This window comes from Mus caroli, unplaced genomic scaffold, assembly GCF_978045245.1.
Source record: "Mus caroli unplaced genomic scaffold, Mus_caroli_1 scaffold_6, whole genome shotgun sequence".
Taxonomy (NCBI): domain Eukaryota; kingdom Metazoa; phylum Chordata; class Mammalia; order Rodentia; family Muridae; genus Mus; species Mus caroli.
The window spans coordinates 70,490,533-70,510,398 of record NW_028227261.1 but is presented as its reverse complement, the minus strand read 5'-3'; the positions used below and the strand labels follow the sequence as shown (position 1 = coordinate 70,510,398).

The 19,866-nt window shown below is 40.2% G+C and overlaps 1 protein-coding gene across 3 annotated transcripts in view; it reads left to right on the top strand.

Moving 5' to 3' along the window:
• Positions 1-19,866, top strand: part of Cntln (centlein) — a 243,179-nt gene that overhangs the window by 164,623 nt on the left and 58,690 nt on the right. For 2 of the 3 annotated variants that reach the window (XM_085839196.1, XM_085839198.1), the window contains one exon: positions 9,021-9,198. In XM_085839196.1, coding sequence (XP_085695322.1) covers positions 9,021-9,198 — 178 coding nt within the window. The remainder of the gene's footprint in view (positions 1-9,020; positions 9,199-19,866) is intronic. The other variant, XM_085839197.1, reaches the window with a different exon arrangement.

The following is a 19,866-nucleotide window of genomic DNA, read 5'->3' as shown; positions in this document are numbered from 1 at the left end:
CTTTCTTTCTTTCTTTCTCTCTCTCTCTCTCTCTCTCTCTCTCTCTCTCTCTCTCTCCCTTCCTTCCTTCCTTCCTTCCTTCCTTCCTTCCTTCCTTCCTTCCTTCCTCCCTCCCTCCCTCCCTCCCTCCCTCCCTCCCTCTCTCTCTCTCTTTCTTTCTTTCTTTCTTTTTCTATTAATATACATATATATATGCACATTATATATATGTATATATAATGTGTGTGTCTCTGTGTCTCTGTCTCTCTGTCTCTCTCTCTTCTCTCTGTCTCTGTCTCTGTCTCTCTCTCTCTGTCTCTCTCTCTCTCTCTTTTCTCAACATATAAATTCCTAGTGACTGTTCTAGCACCATACTGCCTTCTGCCTGCCTGTCACCATGTTGGCCCCCATGATACTGTAGACTCACCCTCTGAAACTATAAAAATTGTAAGCAAGTCCCCAGTTATATGCTTTCTTTCATAAGTTGCCTTGGTATTAGTGTTTCTTCACAGCAACAGAAAAAAATAACTGACACACGGTAAGTGTATCTTTTCAAGGCACTATGGTCTTTTCTCAGGTTCTCTTAACTGTAGTAAAAGTTTTCTGTGTGGTAGCTGTTCATGCTGAAGGATTTCTGTCAGCTTCCTCCCACCCTGCCTTTTTTTAAACTGTGCCTCTCTCAACATGTCTGTAAGAGAGAGCTAATCTTATGTATGAGCTTAGATGAGGTTCAATTTTAAATGAATGAGCACAGGTAACTATTTTCCATGATGGAACGTGCTCAGAACCACTTGGATTATATACTGAGAGGAATACAAAGGTAGGCATGGAGTTCCTGAGCCTCATGAAGAGAGTCACTTCCTACAAGCTTAGTGCCTTGTTCTTTCAGTTAGCAAGCAGCTGCCATTAAAGCAGTTGGTAAAGCTTGGAAGACTAGCAGGTTTTTTTTTTTTTTAAATATCTTTTGAGACAGGTCTTGTGCATCACAGGCTGGCTTCAAAATCCTGATCCCCCTGCCTCCTCCTCCCAAGTGTTCAGGTTTTTTTTAATCCATGCAAATTCCTCATCAAAATTAAGAATAAAGACTAAGCAAGGAGGAATTAATTCTCCAGTGACTTCTTTAGCTTTCAACTGTTCCATCAGCTCTCCTGGAATGCTGCCTGCAGGTCTTCAGACTGGAACTGGATCATTAGTTCCTCAAACGCAGCATATGCCTGCCATTTGTGGACTGTAGTCACCCTGCCGGCACTCCTGGATCTCCACTCTACTGGCCTGCACTGCAGATTTTGAACTTCCTGACCTCCGTAATAACCTGATCTAAGTCCTGAAAATGTATACTTGTAAACATTCAACTTATAGCTTCTGGAAAACCATAACTAATACACATTATAACAATCCATCACTGCCTCCAAAAGAAAGCAGTGAAGTTTGAGATTAAATCCTAGGAGAGGAAATCACACGAAATCCTTATATAACTGGAACTTTGAAGGGGAAAAAAATGGAAGAATGGTGAAGGAGTGTTTCCATGGAGTGAGCTAGGCAGACACCGAGAGCAGGGTGGCCCATTATGTGGATGTTGCATGTTCTCCAGGCATCTCTGCTTTGCGTAATAAACAAACTAGCTAGTTGTGACAGTACATGCTGAAGCCTTGCATGAGTCCAAGACAACTGACTTCTCACTAACAACTCATCTGACTCCTGGCACCATTTAGTATTGAATAGAAGGCAATTCCAAGTGCTCAGTGTGACAAGGTTCTCCAGAGGCGCTACCAGCCCTTTAGCCTCTGGGTGATAACAGTGGACTCTCCCATCGCAAGTGGCATCAAGTTGGTTACCTGGTTATAGGAAGCAGGTTTGTGCATGCACTTTTCCTCTGAACTTCTGTAAGTGCTATCATCCTTGGACTTATATATCAATGATAGCTTATATAACATTCCACAGAGGAGAAGACACATTTTCTGCCAAAGGATATTTGATAATAAACTGTATCAGGGAACGTTTTAGTCTTACCATATTGTACAGTAGAAACAGACTATTCAGAGCAGTGGATAGTCTGTTTTAGGCTTTGTTTTAGGCAGTAGTGAGAAGACATTGAGTATGGGAAATGTCTTTAACTAACATTTCTTTTTGTTTAATTGCTAGCAGGGCATAGTTTTGAAAATCAATCTTATAGTTGTCCTCTATAACCATCTAGCCACATAACTCACTGGAGACTTAGCCACATAACTCACTGGAGACTTAGCCACATAACTCACTGGAGACTTGCCTTCTATTATTATTACCCTGAGCTTAGTAGTTTGAGGGTTGGGATGGCTCATGTTGGTTGTTAGCTTGAAATAGGTGGGAGTGGGGACCACAGTTAAGGAAGTGCCTTCATCAGTGTAACTTGTGGACATGTCTGTGAGGCATTCTCTTCATTTCTAATTGTTATAAGTGGCCTCATTCCACTGTGGTCCTATGATCTCTGGGCAGGTGGTCTTGACTATGTAAGAAAAGTACCTGACTGTGAGCAAGTAATGAGGATTCCTCATGGTGTTCGGGTCCACACCCCTTCCATGAGTCTCAGCCCCAGCATCCCTGATAATGGACTATAACCGGAAACAAATGCTTCCCTCCCCAGGCTGTTATTAGTCATTCCTGTCCCAACAATGCTACAACAAGGCTGGAGAGATGGTTCAGCTGTTAGGAGCACTGACTACTCATCCATAGGTCCTGAGATCAATTCCCAGCCACCACATGGTGGCTCACAAACCATCTGTAATGGGATCCAATGCCCTCTTGTGGTGTGTCTGACCACAGCTACAGTGTCCTTATATACATAAATATATAATTCTTTAAAGAAGGAATTATAATCCTTGAATTTTAATCATTATGATTTCAAATGAACTGCATCCGCTTTTATTGAGCACTTACTATATGGCAGGAATTTTTCTATGCAATGAAGACCTAGTTATGAGGCTATAGAGTCCTGAACTTTAAGCAGGATATGAAAAATAATTACTTAACACATACTACACAGAAAATTTAGCATAATAGATAAGCACCAAAGAGATATGTTAGTCCTAGGAGTAACAAATGAAAGGATATAAAAGAGGCGGATCTTTGTCAAATTATACTCATTATTAACTGATGCTTAGTGTCTACTACAGAGGTAACTAACTGATCAGATCTACTCCCTAGACCAGTGGTCTCAACCTTCCTAACAGTGCAACCCTTTTTTACAGATCTTTATGCTGTGGTGACCCCCAACCCTAAAACTATTTTAGTTTCTACTTCACAACTGTAATTCTGCTACAGTTATGAATCATAATACAAATGCCTGTGTTTTCCTATGGTCTTAGGCAATGCTATGAAAGGGTCATTTGACTCTCCCGGGGGTCGGGACCCACAGGTTAAGAACCACTGCTCTAGATCATTGCTGCTTTGCACTATGGATTTCTGAAAATATTTTATATGAAAAAAGGGACTTTGTGCTAAAACATAAATTTTGAAATCCATCAACTAGGTGGACAATCAGTAAATCTTAACATGAAGATACTTGCTAAGTACTCCAATCAAATGCCCACTTACTCTTTAAGGACTTCACATAACTAAACTACATGTAAACACACTAAACACATAATGAACAGACTGATGCTTCCAAGTAACCCTGAGCACAACATTTAGTTAAGCTATAAATAAAATCCTATGCACTGTCATTTTAGGTTGTTTAGTATGGAACAACCTTTATTCAAGCTGACATTAGAGGAATTTGAGAAAGAGCTGGTATCCACCGATGTGCAGGTTATAGATACTTTTTCCTCCCACAGGGGCTAAACTGAAATAAAACAAAAAACCAAGAAAACAAGGATCCTATTACTCAGGTGGAATAAATTTCCCTTTCGGATTCCCACTTCTGTTTGTGGAAGCGGTGACTAGGACTGTGTGCACTGAGCTATGCAGTCAGCAGAGGGACACAGCATTAACCACATCAGGTAACCCAACTGAGGTGGGATTAGAACCATGTCTGGAAATCAGAACATTGTGCCTGTCACTACTCTTAAGTCTAGCTAATCTTGTTACCCTTGGCAGCAGAATCTCAAAGCATTCTTTATTCTTTATTTCCATTTTATTATACCTCATAATTTTCTAGAACATTTCTTTTCAATATCATGTTCCCATTGGGAAGCACAAAAGGCAACTTTGAATCCTTGCTTCCTTTGACCTGTTGGTGTCTCTTGATGGAGTTAATTTCTGTACTTTGCCATACTATACTTTGTATGTGGTAATCCCTGACACAGCCACAGTCTCTTTAGTGAAAGTCAGCTGTAGCACTATGGTTGATACTCCACCGCAGCACCACCAGGGACATTCAATAACAGTGGCATTTACTATTTTCCCATCCCTGTCCTTCCCATCTGGTTTTTAAGAAGCCAAACCCTTGGATATCTCACTTAAAAATGATATTATTTTGTGATTATATTTATAGTATATGTTGTATTTATTTCATAGTATATGTTAACATAATCCTTACATCTTAATTTTGTTATTGCAGCCATCCCAAATTTTTAATAAACATAGTATTTATCATTCATGAATTTAAGATTAATTAAGCGAACACTCAGTTTAACATAATAATTTGGGTCTGATTTCCTAATCCATACTCCTGAGGTTCCTCATATGAAATCCCTTCCTAAATAATGGCAATTCCTTCACTTACACCAAAGGAAAACTTGGACTCATCCTTGAATGCAGTCTTCATTACCAATATCCTATCAATTGGGAATTCATCATGGATTTCTTCTAAAACCACAGACCATCCCCACCGCTTGTGTTGTTCCAACATGGGTATGTATCTCACCATTTGTCCAGTTTCCTAACCAGGCTATTTGGCCACACTGAACTGCCAGTTCTTCCTCCTGAGCAGGGATGTCTACATCTCAGGTGTCTCAGCTCTATAGGCATACCCTACCTTCTGTGTGGAATGTATTTCCATCCATTTACCTGAGCCCCTTCTCTAAGACTGCCCCAGAGACCAGTGTGTTCCAAATCGCAGCCTTGTCCTCTCTCACTTTGTGTCTTGGACTCTGGACTCTGCTCATCCTCTGCTCAGTGTGGTCTTCCAACAGCTCTGATTACCTCGCAGCACACTGCATAACCTTTAGTGCATTGTGGTTATCAGCTGCTCTTTCCTGGCCAGAATAGGTGCTTTCTGAAGGCATCTAGTGTAGAGCTTTCACGTCAGTGAGTGTATCCTGCCTGCATGAAACATCGTAAACAAGAAATAAGACTTTGAAAATGATAGATGGAAGAAAATGAGGAAAATGAAACACTGCTCCATCGCTATCTCAAAGAAATGTTTTCAATCGTTTCTATCCAAATACAAATAGCAATATTAATAAAATAACAGAATAAGTAATTGTATTGAGTCTACAGTTCTGAAGCTGACTTTCAGTATATGGAAAGAATGTATAAATTTGATAAGTTGCTATTCTGACTTTGAAAAAAAAACAACAGAAGTAATGGTTTAAATGAAGCCTAACTATCTTATCAGGACAGTAAAAAAAATAATGATTTATAAATGTGTTTTAAAAGAAGAATTGGGGCTGGTGAGATGGCTCAGGCAGGAAGCCTTCTATACAAGTCCAGATCAGTAACACTCACAAAAAGAATGTGGTTTTGTTTGTCTGTCTGTTTGTTTGTTTTTGGCACACAGCTATAACTCATTAACTGGGGAGAGGTTTGATGTGGCGGCAGGTGGATCCTAGAGCTCACTGGTCACAGAGTTTATTTAATTGGTGAGCTCAGAGATCAGTGAGAGAACTTGTCTCTTAAAAGGTTAAGAGCAATTGAAGGAAACATAGGATGTAAACTTCAGGCCCCTACTGGCATGCACACATGTATGCATGTACACCTGCATGAATGTGAGTGTACATACTACACACAAACCCAAATACACATTAACCCAAAGACACAAGTGTGTGTGTGTATGCATACCCACACTGTCTTAGTTAGGGTTTTACTGCTGTGAACAAATACCAGGACCAAGGCAACTCTTTGGTTTTTCGAGACAGGGTTTCTCTGTGTAGCCCTGGCTGTCCTGGAACTCACTCTGTAGACCAGGCTGGCCTTGAACTCAGAAATCCGCCTGCCTCTGCCTCCCAAGTGCTGGGACTAAAGGCATGCACCACCACACCCGGCTCCAAGGCAACTCTTTTAAGGACAACATTTAATAGGGCTGGCTTACAGGTTCAGAGGTTCAGTCCATTATCATCAAAGTAGGATCATGGCAGCATCCAGGTAGGTATGGTACAGCAAGAGCTGAAAGTTCTATGTCTTCATCTTCGGGCCTCTAGGAGAAGACTCACTTCCAGGCAGCTAGGATGAGAGTCTTAAAGCCCACACCCACAGTGACACTCCTACTCCAAGGCCTCACCCCAAACAAGTGCTACTCCCTGAGCTAAGCATATTCAAACCACCACCACCACTTATTTCTGAAAGTCTGCCTAGTTCTTGAAAATAAATTTTTATCGGTCTGACCTATGCCTTTTTCTCTAACCTGGGCCTACACTGAGGACTGAGCACAGAGCCTTCCTCATGCTAACTGTTCTACCACTGACCTGTTACCCAGCCCACATCTTATGTCACCCTTAAACACAATGTATCTGAACCTTAACAGGGCGTCCTTATCAGCTTTGTCATTAAAATGGCCCTCAAAAGCAGAAAATAGACACACTTCAGAATATGAGAGGTGGAAAAAAACTTTACAGTGTAGAATCATGATTTCCAAAGATCTCAGCAGACTAGGGAGATACTGTTGTATATATAATAAGACTACAGAACAGTTTACTTTGAGTACAAAATGTCTGTTGTTTAGCTACTCTAGAAGAAATAGATATTTAATAGTCAATATGTAGAAATACTCTATGAGTCTATTTTAGAATGGACGTGCCAAAGAGAATTATAGAAGTTTAGCCTTAAGAAGTCCTTCTAAGTAACACTTAATGTAGAGTTCTTAGGATGTGAATTTGAATTCTCATTTTGTTGCTAGGTTAGCATAAGCTAGAGCATGTTCAAGAGAGACCAAGGCAGTGAAGCATCTCAAAATCATTTAGAATAGGAAAATTGGGACAAGCCATGCGTTGTTTTTTTTTCCCCTAAAGATGTATCAAAGAGTATGTATCTATGTAAAATAGTTTAAATGTATCTACTTGGAAAAGTTATTGTTATGTCCTCTTCAACCTCAAAGCTTGTTTTTTTTTTCAAATCATTTTAATTGTGAATATACATTTTCACACAAGTCTCTGATATGCTTTGAACATAGTCCATCCCTTCTCTTCTTTTCTCTCTGTGTTTCCCTAAACTTTTCACTTCCATTGCCTTAGTCACTGTTCTGTTGCTGTGAGAAGACACCATGACCAAGGGAACTCTTATTAAAGAAAGCACTTAGTTGGGGACTCGCTTACAGTTTCAGAGACTTAGTCCATTATTATCATGGCAGGGTGTATGTCAGCACGCAGGCAGGCATGGTTCATAGAGGGGGGCAGGCAAGTAAAACTACACTGAGATGCCATCTCACTTCAGGCAGAATGGGGGCATTACGAAAACAAATAACAACAAAATCTGTTACAGGCATGGCACAGTGAAGAAGTAGCTTCGAGCTGTGTATCCTCACCCTCAGGCAGCAGGCACAGAGACTAAGCTGGAAACCACAAAGCCCCCCCCCCTTCCCAGTGACACATTTCTTCTAATGAGGCCACACTGCCTAATCTCTGTAATCCTGTTCAAGAGTTTCACTCTGAGATGAATAAGCATGCAAATAAATGAACCTGTGGGGGCCACTCTTGGTCAAACTACCAAATCAGCTATCAACACCAGATACACTTTCAAGGTACCTGTGGAAAATCTTATCTGTGAATAAGAGGAACATGAGATTTGTCTGATGGAGACTGACTGATCACTTAGTGGGTGTCTCCAGTTGTAGCCATTTTCTTTCAAACAACATGACTTCATCTTTGATGTTGGAAAAGAATTCTGTTCTGTCTTTACATCATCTTCATCCATCCCTGAGTTGATGGGCATTCAATTTGGTTTCATAACTTAGCTTTTATGAGGAGCACTGCCGTGTTATTGTGCAAGCGTCTCTTTGGCATAGTGACTTGCAGTCTGTTTGGTAAGTACCCACAAATGGTCCAGCCGAGTCATATGGGAGACCTAGTTTTAGTTTGGAACTTGTATGCTGATTTCGACCGTGGTTGGACTAGTTTTCATTTCCTCAGGCGTTACATGAGACTTCTCTCTCTTTCACTGATGGCCTTGCCAGGTTGGTTTTGTTGTTGTTTGTTCTTGTGATGACTCCCATTCTGTCCGGAGTGAGATGGCATCTCAGTGTAGTTTGAATTTGCATGTCTCTGGTGGCCAGTGAATGATCTTCAAATGTTTAATCTCTTCATTGCTTCCTTTGTTTTTCTCTCAAGCACATCACTGCTCATGTACTGTGTATTTTACTCATCCTTATCTGGATATCCTTATTGTCCAGACTGCTACTATGACACAAGGTATATGAAGGCATGGATTTCAGATTGTTTGCCCCTATTTTATTATTTACTACTTTAACCCTTTTGTAGACAAAAGTTCCTGGCTCATAGCGGGTATATTATTTCAGTCATAAGGAATAAAACTATAGACCATGGTAAAAAGCCCAACAGATAAAAATTTTATACCTTCTTGGGGGAACTTATTGTAAAAAAAGAAAAAAAAAAAACTTGTGTGCCCTGGCTTGGAGACTGGCAGTCAGGCACCATGGGCTTCCTGAACTGATGTTCTGCAGGGACACTTCCAAAAGGGGCTGGTGGGGATATTATGCTAGGGATCAAGTTTCCTGATGAAATTCTTGAAATGTGTAAGTTTAAATGAAGTTTAATAGTGAGAACCAAACAATAGTGATCACCATGTTTGGAGAAGTGCATATGTAAGTCTGTCTTGCTGGGGTTCATTTTATCCTTTCTTTTTTTTTTTTTTTTTTTTTTTTTTGATTCTTGTATTTTGTTTTGTTTTTTAAGCAGTGATGCTGAAACACAAACCTTTCAAAATTTGGGAACAATTATTGTGGAAACATCCCAGAGTATAAGCCCTATCGAAGATGGTGGAAACCAGAAAGAAACTGACCAAACAGAAGGCAGCTGTGCTCAACAAAGAGCGATGCAGACATACTCATGTGAGGACATCAAGGCCCCGCAGGTATGCTAGCTTTTCTCTCCACAGTACGTTCATAACCTTGTCCTCTCTATAAAACTTAAATTGGGACACTCGCCAGCTACCCACAACACCCGCCACAGGATCTTAAGACTTCTGGAGAGTGGAACACAGCTTCTGCTCCAATCCAATTGCACGGGACCTGAGACTGCATTAGTTAGGGAAGCAGAAACCGGCCTGAGTAGGGCCACAGGCCTCATCCGGCCGGATCAGCGCCGGGGTAGCAGGAGCGCAGGGTTGCCTGACACCCGCCAGCTACCCACGACCCCCGCCGCAGGATTTTGGGACTGCTGGTGAGTGGAACACAGCTTCTGCTCCAGTCCAATCACGCGGGACCTGAGACTGCTCTGGTTGGGGAGAGAGAAATCCAGCCTACATAGGGCCACAACCCTCTTCCGGTCAGAAAAACACCGGGGCAGCTGGGGCGCAGGGTCGGCTGACACTCGCCAGCTACCCACAACACCCGCCACAGGATCTTAAGCCTTCTGGAGAGTGGAACACAGCTTCTGCTCCAATCCAATTGCAAGCAGGACCAGAGACTGCATTAGTTAGGGAAGCAGAAAACCGGCCTGAGTAGGACCACAGGCCTCTTCCGGCTGGACCAGCACCGGGGTACCGTCAGCTACCCACGACACCCGCCGCAGGATTTAGAGACTGCTGGTGAGTGGAACACAGCTTCTGCTCCAATCTTTAAACAGTGACAACGATAACAACTAACCCCAGAGATTACCAGATGGCAAAAGGTAAACATAATAACCTTACTAACAGAAACCAAGACCACTCACCATCATCAGAACCCAGCACCCCCACTTCGCCCAGTCCAGGGCACCCCAACACACCGGAAAAGCTAGACACGGATTTAAAAGCATATCTCCTGATGATGGTAGAGGACTTCAAGAAGGACTTTAATAACACACTTAAAGAACTACAGGAGAACACTGCTAAACAGGCAGAAGACAATAAAGAGGAAGCACAAAAACCCCTTAAAGAATTGCAGGAGAACACTGCTAAAGAGTTACAAATCCTTAAAGAAAAACAGGATAACATAATCAAACAGGTAGAAGTCCTTACAGAAAAACAGGAAAACACATCCAAACAGATGATGGAAATGAACAAAACCATACTAGACCTAAAAAGAGAAGTAGACACAATAAAGAAAACCCAAAATGAGGCAACACTGGAGATAGAAACCCTAGGAAAAAAATCTGGAACCATAGATACGAGCATCAGCAACAGAATACAAGAGATGGAAGAGAGAATCTCAGGTGCAGAAGATTCCATAGAGAACATCGGCACAACAATCAAGGAAAATGTAAAATGCAAAAAGATCCTAACTCAAAACTTCCAAGAAATACAGGACACAATGAGAAGACCAAACCTACGGATAATAGGAGTGGATGAGAATGAAGATTTTCAACTCAAAGGACCAGCAAACATCTTCAACAAAATTATAGAAGAAAACTTCCCAAATCTAAAGAAAGAGATGCCCATGAACATACAAGAAGCCTACAGAACTCCAAATAGACTGGACCAGAAAAGAAACACCTCCCGACACATAATAATCAGAACAACAAATGCTCTAAATAAAGATAGAATACTAAAAGCAGTAAGAGAAAAAGGCCAAGTAACATATAAAGGCAAGCCTATCAGAATTACACCAGATTTTTCACCAGAGACTATGAAAGCCAGAAGATCCTGGACGGATGTTATACAGACACTAAAAGAACACAAATTCCAGCCCAGGCTACTATACCCAGCCAAACTCTCAATTAACATAGATGGAGAAACCAAAGTATTCCACGACAAAACCAAATTCACACATAATCTCTCCACGAATCCAGCCCTTCAAAGGATAATAACAGAAAAAAACCAATACAAGGACAGGAACCACGCCCTAGAAACAACAAGAAGGTAATCCCTCAACAAACCTAAAAGAAGACAGCCACAAGAACAGAATGCCAACTTTAACAACAAAAATAACAGGAAACAACAATTACTTTTCCTTAATATCTCTTAATATCAATGGACTCAACTCCCCGATAAAAAGACATAGACTAACAAACTGGCTACACAAACAAGACCCAACATTTTGCTGCTTACAGGAAACTCATCTCAGAGAAAAGGATAGACACTACCTCAGAATGAAAGGCTGGAAAACAATTTTCCAAGCAAATGGCATGAAGAAACAAGCTGGAGTAGCCATTCTAATATCTGATAAGATTGACTTCCAACCCAAAGTCATTAAAAAAGACAGGGAGGGACACTTCATACTCATCAATGGTAAAATCCTCCAAGAGGAACTATCAATCCTGAATATCTATGCTCCAAATACAAAGGCAGCCACATTCATTAAAGAAACTTTAGTAAAGCTCAAAGCACACATTGCACCTCATACAATAATAGTGGGAGACTTCAACACACCACTTTCACCAATGGACAAATCATGGAAACAGAAACTAAACAGGGACACAGTGAAACTAAGAGAAATTATGAATCAAATGGATCTGGCAGATATCTACAGAACATTCTATCCTAAAACAAAAGGATATACCTTCTTCTCAGCACCTCATGGTACCTTCTCCAAAATTGACCACATAATTGGTCACAAAGCAGGCCTCAACAGATACAAAAATATTGAAATTGTCCCATGCATCCTATCAGATCACCATGGACTAAGGCTGATCTTCAATAACAAAATAAATAATAGAAAGCCAACCTTCACGTGGAAACTGAACAACACTCTTCTCAATGATACCTTGGTCAAGGAAGGAATAAAGAAAGAAATTAAGGACTTTTTAGAGTTCAATGAAAATGAAGCCACAACATACCCAAACTTATGGGACGCAATGAAAGCATTTCTAAGAGGCAAACTCATAGCTCTGAGTGCCTCCAAAAGGAAACTAGAGAGAGCACACATTAGCAGCTTGACAACACACCTAAAAGCACTAGAACAAAAGGAAGCAACTTCGCCCAAGAGGAGTAGACGGCAGGAAATAATCAAACTCAGGGGTGAAATCAACCAAGTGGAAACAAGAAAAACTATTCAAAGAATCAACCAATCAAGGAGCTGGTTCTTTGAAAAAAATCAACAAGATAGATAAACCCTTAGCCAGACTCACTAGAGGGCACAGGGAAAGCATCCTAATTAACAAAATCAGAAATGAAAAAGGAGACATAACAACAGATCCTGAAGACATCCAAAACACCATCAGATCCTTCTACCAAAGGCTATACTCAACAAAACTGGAGAACCTGGATGAAATGGAGAAGTTCCTAGACAGATACCAGGTACCAAAGTTGAATCAAGATCAGGTTAATGATCTAAACAGCCCTATATCCCCCAAAGAAATAGAAGCAGTCATTAATAGTCTCCCAACTAAAAAAAGCCCAGGACCAGATGGGTTTAGTGCAGAGTTCTATCAGACCTTCAAAGAAGATCTAATCCCAGTTCTTCACAAACTATTCCACAAAATAGAAACAGAAGGTACTCTACCCAACTCATTCTATGAAGCCACAATTACTCTGATACCTAAACCACAAAAAGACCCAACAAAGATAGAAAACTTCAGACCAATATCCCTTATGAATATTGATGCAAAAATCCTCAATAAAGTTCTTGCTAACCGAATCCAAGAACACATCAAAACAATCATCCATCCTGACCAAGTAGGTTTCATCCCAGGGATGCAGGGATGGTTCAATATACGGAAATCCATCAACGTAATCCAGTATATAAACAAACTCAAAGACAAAAACCACATGGTCATCTCGTTAGATGCGGAAAAAGCATTTGACAAGATCCAACACCCATTCATGATAAAAGTCTTGGAAAGATCAGGAATTCAAGGCCCATACCTAAACATGATAAAAGCAATCTACAGCAAACCAGTAGCCAACATCAAAGTAAATGGTCAGAAGCTTGAAGCAATCCCTCTAAAATCAGGGACTAGACAAGGCTGTCCACTTTCTCCATACCTATTCAACATTGTACTTGAAGTCCTAGCCAGAGCAATTCGACAACAAAAGGAGATCAAAGGGATACAAATTGGAAAAGATGAAGTCAAAATATCACTTTTTGCAGATGATATGATAGTATATATAAGTGACCCTAAAAATTCCACCAGAGAACTCCTAAGCCTGATAAACAGCTTCGGTGAAGTAGCTGGATATAAAATTAACTCAAACAAATCAATGGCCTTTCTCTACACAAAGAATAAACAGGCTGAGAAAGAAATTAGGGAAACAACACCCTTCTCAATAGTCACAAATAATATAAAATATCTTGGCGTGTCTCTAACTAAGGAAGTGAAAGATCTGTATAATAAAAACTTCAAGTCTCTGAAGAAAGAAATTATAGAAGATCTCAGAAGATGGAAAGATCTCCCATGCTCATGGATTGGCAGGATCAACATTGTAAAAATGGCTATCTTGCCAAAAGCAATCTACAGATTCAATGCAATCCCCATCAAAATTCCAAATCAATTCTTCAACGAATTAGAAAGTGCAATCTGCAAATTCATCTGGAATAACAAAAAACCTAGGATAGCAAAAACTCTTCTCAAGGATAAAAGAACCTCTGGTGGAATCACCATGCCGGACCTAAAGCTCTACTACAGAGCAATTGTGATAAAAACTGCATGGTACTGGTATAGTGACAGACAAATAGACCAATGGAATAGAATTGAAGACCCAGAAATGAACCCACACACCTATGGTCACTTGATCTTCGACAAGGGAGCTAAAAACATCCAGTGGAAGAAAGACAGCATTTTCAACAAATGGTGCTGGCACAACTGGTTGTTAACATGTAGAAGAATGTGAATCGATCCATTCCTATCTCCTTGTACTAAGGTCAAGTCTAAGTGGATCAAGGAACTTCACATAAAACCAGAGACACTGAAACTTATAGAGGAGAAAGTGGGGAAAAGCCTTGAAGATATGGGCACAGGGGAAAAATTCCTGAATAGAACAGTAATGGCCTGTGCTGTAAGATCGAGAATTGACAAGTGGGACCTCATGAAACTACAAAGCTTCTGCAAGGCTAAAGACACCATCAATAAGACAAAAAAACCACCAACAGACTGGGAAAGGATCTTCACCTATCCTAAATCAGATAAGGGACTAATATCCAATATATATAAAGAACTCAAGAAGGTGGACTCCAGAAAGTCAAATAACCCCATTAAAAATGGGGCTCAGAACTGAACAAAGAATTCTCACCTGAGGAATACCGAATGGCAGAGAAACACCTGAAAAAATGTTCAACATCCTTAATCATCAGGGAAATGCAAATCAAAACAACCCTGAGATTCCACCTCACACCAGTCAGAATGGCTAAGATCAAAAATTCAGGTGACAGCAGATGCTGGCGAGGATGTGGAGAAAGAGGAACACTCCTCCATTGTTGGTGGGATTGCAAGCTTGTACAACCACTCTGGAAATCAGTCTGGCGGTTCCTCAGAAAATTGGACATAGTACTACTGGAGGATCCAGCAATACCTCTCCTGGGCATATATCCAGAAGATGTCCCAACCGGTAAAAAGGACACATGCTCCACTATGTTCATAGCAGCCCTATTTATAATAGCCAGAAGCTGGAAAGAACCCAGATGTCCCTCAACAGAGGAATGGATACAGAAATTATGGTACATTTACACAATGGAGTACTACTCAGCTATTAAAAAGAATGAATTTATGAAATTCCTAGCCAAATGGATGGACCTGGAAGGCATCATCTTGAGTGAAGTAACACAATCACAAAAGAACTCACACAATATGTATTCATTGATAAGTGGATATTAGCCCAAAACTTAGGATACCCAAGATATAAGATACAATTTGATAAACGCATGAAACTCAAGAAGAATGAAGACCAAAGTGTGGACACTGTGCACCTTCTTAGAATTGGGAACAAAACACCCAGGGAAGGAGTTACAGAGACAAAGTTCGTAGCTGTGATGAAAGGATGGACCATTTAGAGACTGCTGTATCCAGGGATCCGTCCCATAATCAGCTTCTAAACGCTGACACCATTGCATACACTAGCAAGATTTTGCTGAAAGGACCCAAATATAGCTGTCTCTTGTGAGATGATGCCGGGGCCTAGCAAACACAGGAGTGGATGTTCACAGTCAGCTATTGGATGTATCACAGGGCTCCCAATGGAGAAGCTAGAGAAAGTACCCAAGGAGCTAAAGGGATCTGCAACCCTATTGTTGGAACAACATGATGTACTAACCAGAACCCCGGAGCTCTTGTCTCTAGCTGCATATGTATCGAAAGATGGCCTAGTCGGCCATCAATGGAAAGAGAGGCCCATTGGACTTGTAAACTTTATATGCCCCAATATAGGGGAATGCCAGGGCCAAAAGAATGGGAATGGGTGGGTAGGGAAGTGGGGGGCGCTATGGGGGACTTTTGGGATAGCATTGGAAATGTAATTGAGGAAAATATGTAATAAAAATATATAAAAAAAAACATTTGAAATGTAAATAAAGAAAATATTCAATAAAAAATATTTTATACTAAGTAAAAAAAAAAAACTTAAATTGATGCATTGTACCACTATTTAAATTTGAATCCCTAAAAAACTGTCTTCTTGAAAGTAGACAGCAAAAATACCCACCTTTGAATCATTTTCAAACACTTGTTTGCAATTTTGCAAAGGTAAAATGAAAACAAACGCCAGGTTTATAAATCTTAAGACAGTCTTATTTCAAAGTATAGGAAATGTTAAAAAATAATAAGCTCATTATTGTTTTTAAGGATATGAAATATAACAAATGAAGACATGTTTACTTTTGTTAGCTGTCATTGAGATAAAGCTATGTATCGTCCTATGCTCTGCCACCTGACAAATGGTAAATAGCTAGTTTCTACAGACATTAATATTTGGTGGCTGAGGCAGGAGATTAGGAGTACTAGGCCAGCCTAGCCTGGTTTATATAGTGAAAGACCCTGGCTTTAAAAAAAAAATTAACTTTTTTGTTGTTGCTATTTTTCTCCATATCACTTGATAGACTGAGTTGTTTATTATCACTATACATACATAGCCTAATGAGCTTGTAAATGGAAGACACTCAAGTTCTCAGTGATATGACAAGCACATGGAAACCCTTTTCATAAATCTACAAACGATTTTAACAGAACATAATGAAATGATAGCCCCTGACTGAAATAGAGTCACTTCCTTTGCATTATCAGTTTGCTCCCTTCAAGGTCTGATGAAGTCTCCTCTCTGGAGACATACGAGTAGGAGACAAAGCCCCTGGTCCCTGGCATTGTGTGTTCACTGCCGCCGCTCAGAGTCCATTGGCTTCCAGCCTTATGAGTAGTATACATAGTGTTTTGTCGTCTACTGTACTGTAGGAACTTAGAAGCTTCACGTCATATTTCCTACAAATAGAATCACAAAGAATAGTCTTGTACATTTGTTTGTGGATAAATATGGTCATTTCTGTAGCAAAAGCTCAAACATGAATTCCACACCATGGCTGGTAAATTTCTGAGACTCTGGTTGGTGCCTTTTATTCTCTTAAGTCCGGGAGGGCTTCAGTGCCCCCACCAGCAAGTTATAGAATCTCATCCTTTAGTCCGTTAGGCTCCCCCATTGCAGCCACTGGCATGTGATTGGATGTTGACCACTGAGGGTTTTCTTTAGTTTTCTATAATTACCAAGAAATTGAACCTTTTCTTTGTTGTTGTTGACAATTTATAATTCTTCAGGAGACTGTATTTTCATGTCTATTCATTCTATTCACAAATTATCTATTTTTCTTATATATAGGATATTCTAGGTGTGGGATTTTGTTGAATATATTAGTATGTATATACATACACATGACATTTTTCCTATGCCTTTTGCCCTCCTACATGGTACCTTTTCAATAAGGTAACATATATTAATATGGTCTAATTTATCAATGTCCCCCTTATGCAGTAAATAGGAAGATAGATATAAACTAGTACAACCTACTATAAATTTTAAAAGAAAAGGAAAAACATCTAGATGGGAACCTTAGGAATTGAGGTTCAACATAGTGTTGAACTCTTGATTTGTTCCTTATACACTGGATATAGACAACTGAGACACCTACATCCTTAAACTGTAATATTAAAAACTATAAAAGTCCCCAGTTAAACCATATTCTTTCCAGCCAGAAGATGCAGAGATTAGCCTAGCATGACAGAAAACTTTACATAATCACTACCAGGTATCAGCCAAACACTCACTCCACTTCCACCTTCACCTCCATCATTAAAGGCCTATTAAGTACCTAGATCTTCTTGTCATTTATCTGTAAGGACTTAGCTCTTGTCTCTCCTCTTCCCCTTCCCCTTCCCCTTCCCCTTCCCCTTCCCCTTCCCCTTCCCCTTCCCCTTCCCCTTCCCCTTCCCCTTCCCCTTCCCCTTCCCCTTCCCCTTCCCCTTCCCCTTCCCCTTCCCCTTCCCCTTCCCCTTCCCCTTCCCTTCTCCCTCCCTCCCCCCCCTCCTCCTCCTATCTGGGCAAAGTATAAGAGGATCCACAGGGGAGCTACTGGTAATGACTCCATCTACTTCATTTCACTGGAGACTGTAAAGAAGTTGTGGACATATGTCACCATCTAAGAGATGCCCCTTTCCTTTCTAGCCTGGTGATTTCATAAGCAAAGCAAGGAGAAGGGGACTTTCATTACCTCATATCTAACAAGCTCCCAGGCCTCCTCATGTTGTCATAGTAGGCCGGGTGAGAGCACTAACAAGGCCCCCTCTGTCTTCCAGCTACAGTAGCATCAGCAGAGGCCCACTGGAGAGCCTGGACTTCTTCCACCCTGCAAAACAGTAATGATGTGCCCCTCCTCAACTACAGTGTCTCTAGAGACTGGACGTCCATTCTCAACTTGTATAATTGATGTTGTGCCTCTTGTCTCAACAGTGTAATATGAGAGTTCTTCTCAAACAAAATGCAAATAATATCTATAGTCTTCATACACAGTACCCCAAATATTCAGAATGCAATTGGCAATCACTCATCAGATTAACAGAACCAACAGTACTGCAGTTTGTATAAGGAAAGTCAGTCAACAAAAGACAAAAGCCTTATAATAGATATGGAAATATATATATATATATGTATAAATATATATATGATATTCATTTTAATCCAACTGTCACTGCTAAGTGCTTCAGTGACTAATTATGGACAGGTTACAACATGGAATAAGACAGCATGTTATTAAAGAAAGAAGCAAAGAAGTAAAGCTAGAGAATGAAACAAATAAGAATTACAAAACTAGAAAATAACTGGTTTTTATTTGTCCCATAGAGGGTATCATATATTCTAATTTGCCACAATTGGTTCAGTTATAAAAAGAGATAATACAACAACCCCTCCCCCGACACACATATTTCAATTAAGGAAGGGTAGTTTTTGACAAATAATGCTGAATCAGTGGGCTATTCCTAAGCAAAATAGGAATATATAGCTAAACCTCATACCTTATGTATAAGGTTTCTTGATGTGTCACAGATAAAAAAAAAAAGTATGGCATTTAAGTTATAAAGCTCTTAGAAGGAAATTCGAGAGAAAATCTGCAGAACCTAGGGTTTGATGAATGAAGAATTTAAATCCTGATGCCAAAACCAAGATCCGTAAGTTAGAGTATATTAAAATTATCTGCCTTTCCTAAGCAAAGTTTCTACGTAAGAGGTGAGAAAACAGAATAAAAGGGTAGCTGGTACCCAATCTCTGATAAGGGTTTCATATTTTGAATTCTATGAAGACCTCTCAAATTCCATCCATCCAAGATACAGCAACCCAGTTAGGAGTGGGCAGGGCATGAACAGATAATTCACCCAAATAGAGAGGGGGGCAGATCTGAATGCTCAGTGAAAGTAATGCAGATTGACCCCCAGCTGACACAAATGCAGAGAAACTAGAACTCAAGCTTGCTGGTTGGATTATGAAGTGCAGCGAAGTAGCATTCCAGAAAAGTGTTTGATAGTTTCTGGAAAGCCGTAACTACCGCTCTCACCAAACTTTAGCTACAACCCAGTTGTCTAACTCTTAGATATTAGTCCAAGGATAATAAAAAAAAGATTAGCAGATTTCAGCAGCATAGGATGTCTGTCTGTACCTGGATGGGTACGGAAAAAAGTACATAACTGATGCTGCACATGACACCCCTTTTATCTCCGGAGGCCACAGCTTGGAGTTCTCCATGTAAGCCAGGCTGGTCTGAGGCCTGAGGTAGTCTTCCTGCTTGGTCTCCTGAGTATGAGTCCCCCTCCTAGCATGAAAGCAAGAGGAATATTACTATAATCACCATTTCAGCTTCGATTTGCAGTTGCTTATGTCTACATTGGAGCAGGAAAAACATCAGGACAACATACCCAGACTCCCAGAGAGTACCTCATTAAATGCCCCTGTTTTATTATTGTTGCTCCATCTGCTCCCACTGCTTTAAACTGTCCTGTATTGGGTTGAATTCTACTTCATTTGAGTTGATTTTGTGTCTATGTCTTCCACCTGATAGTTCAACTTTAAATTTATTCTATATATTAAAATATAAATTCAGCTTTATATCTGAGGTCTTCAATTGAGGAACCATTTCTAGAATCTTATCGTCTACAGGTTTTTGCCTACTTAAATATACTATACGTGACGTGTGAATTT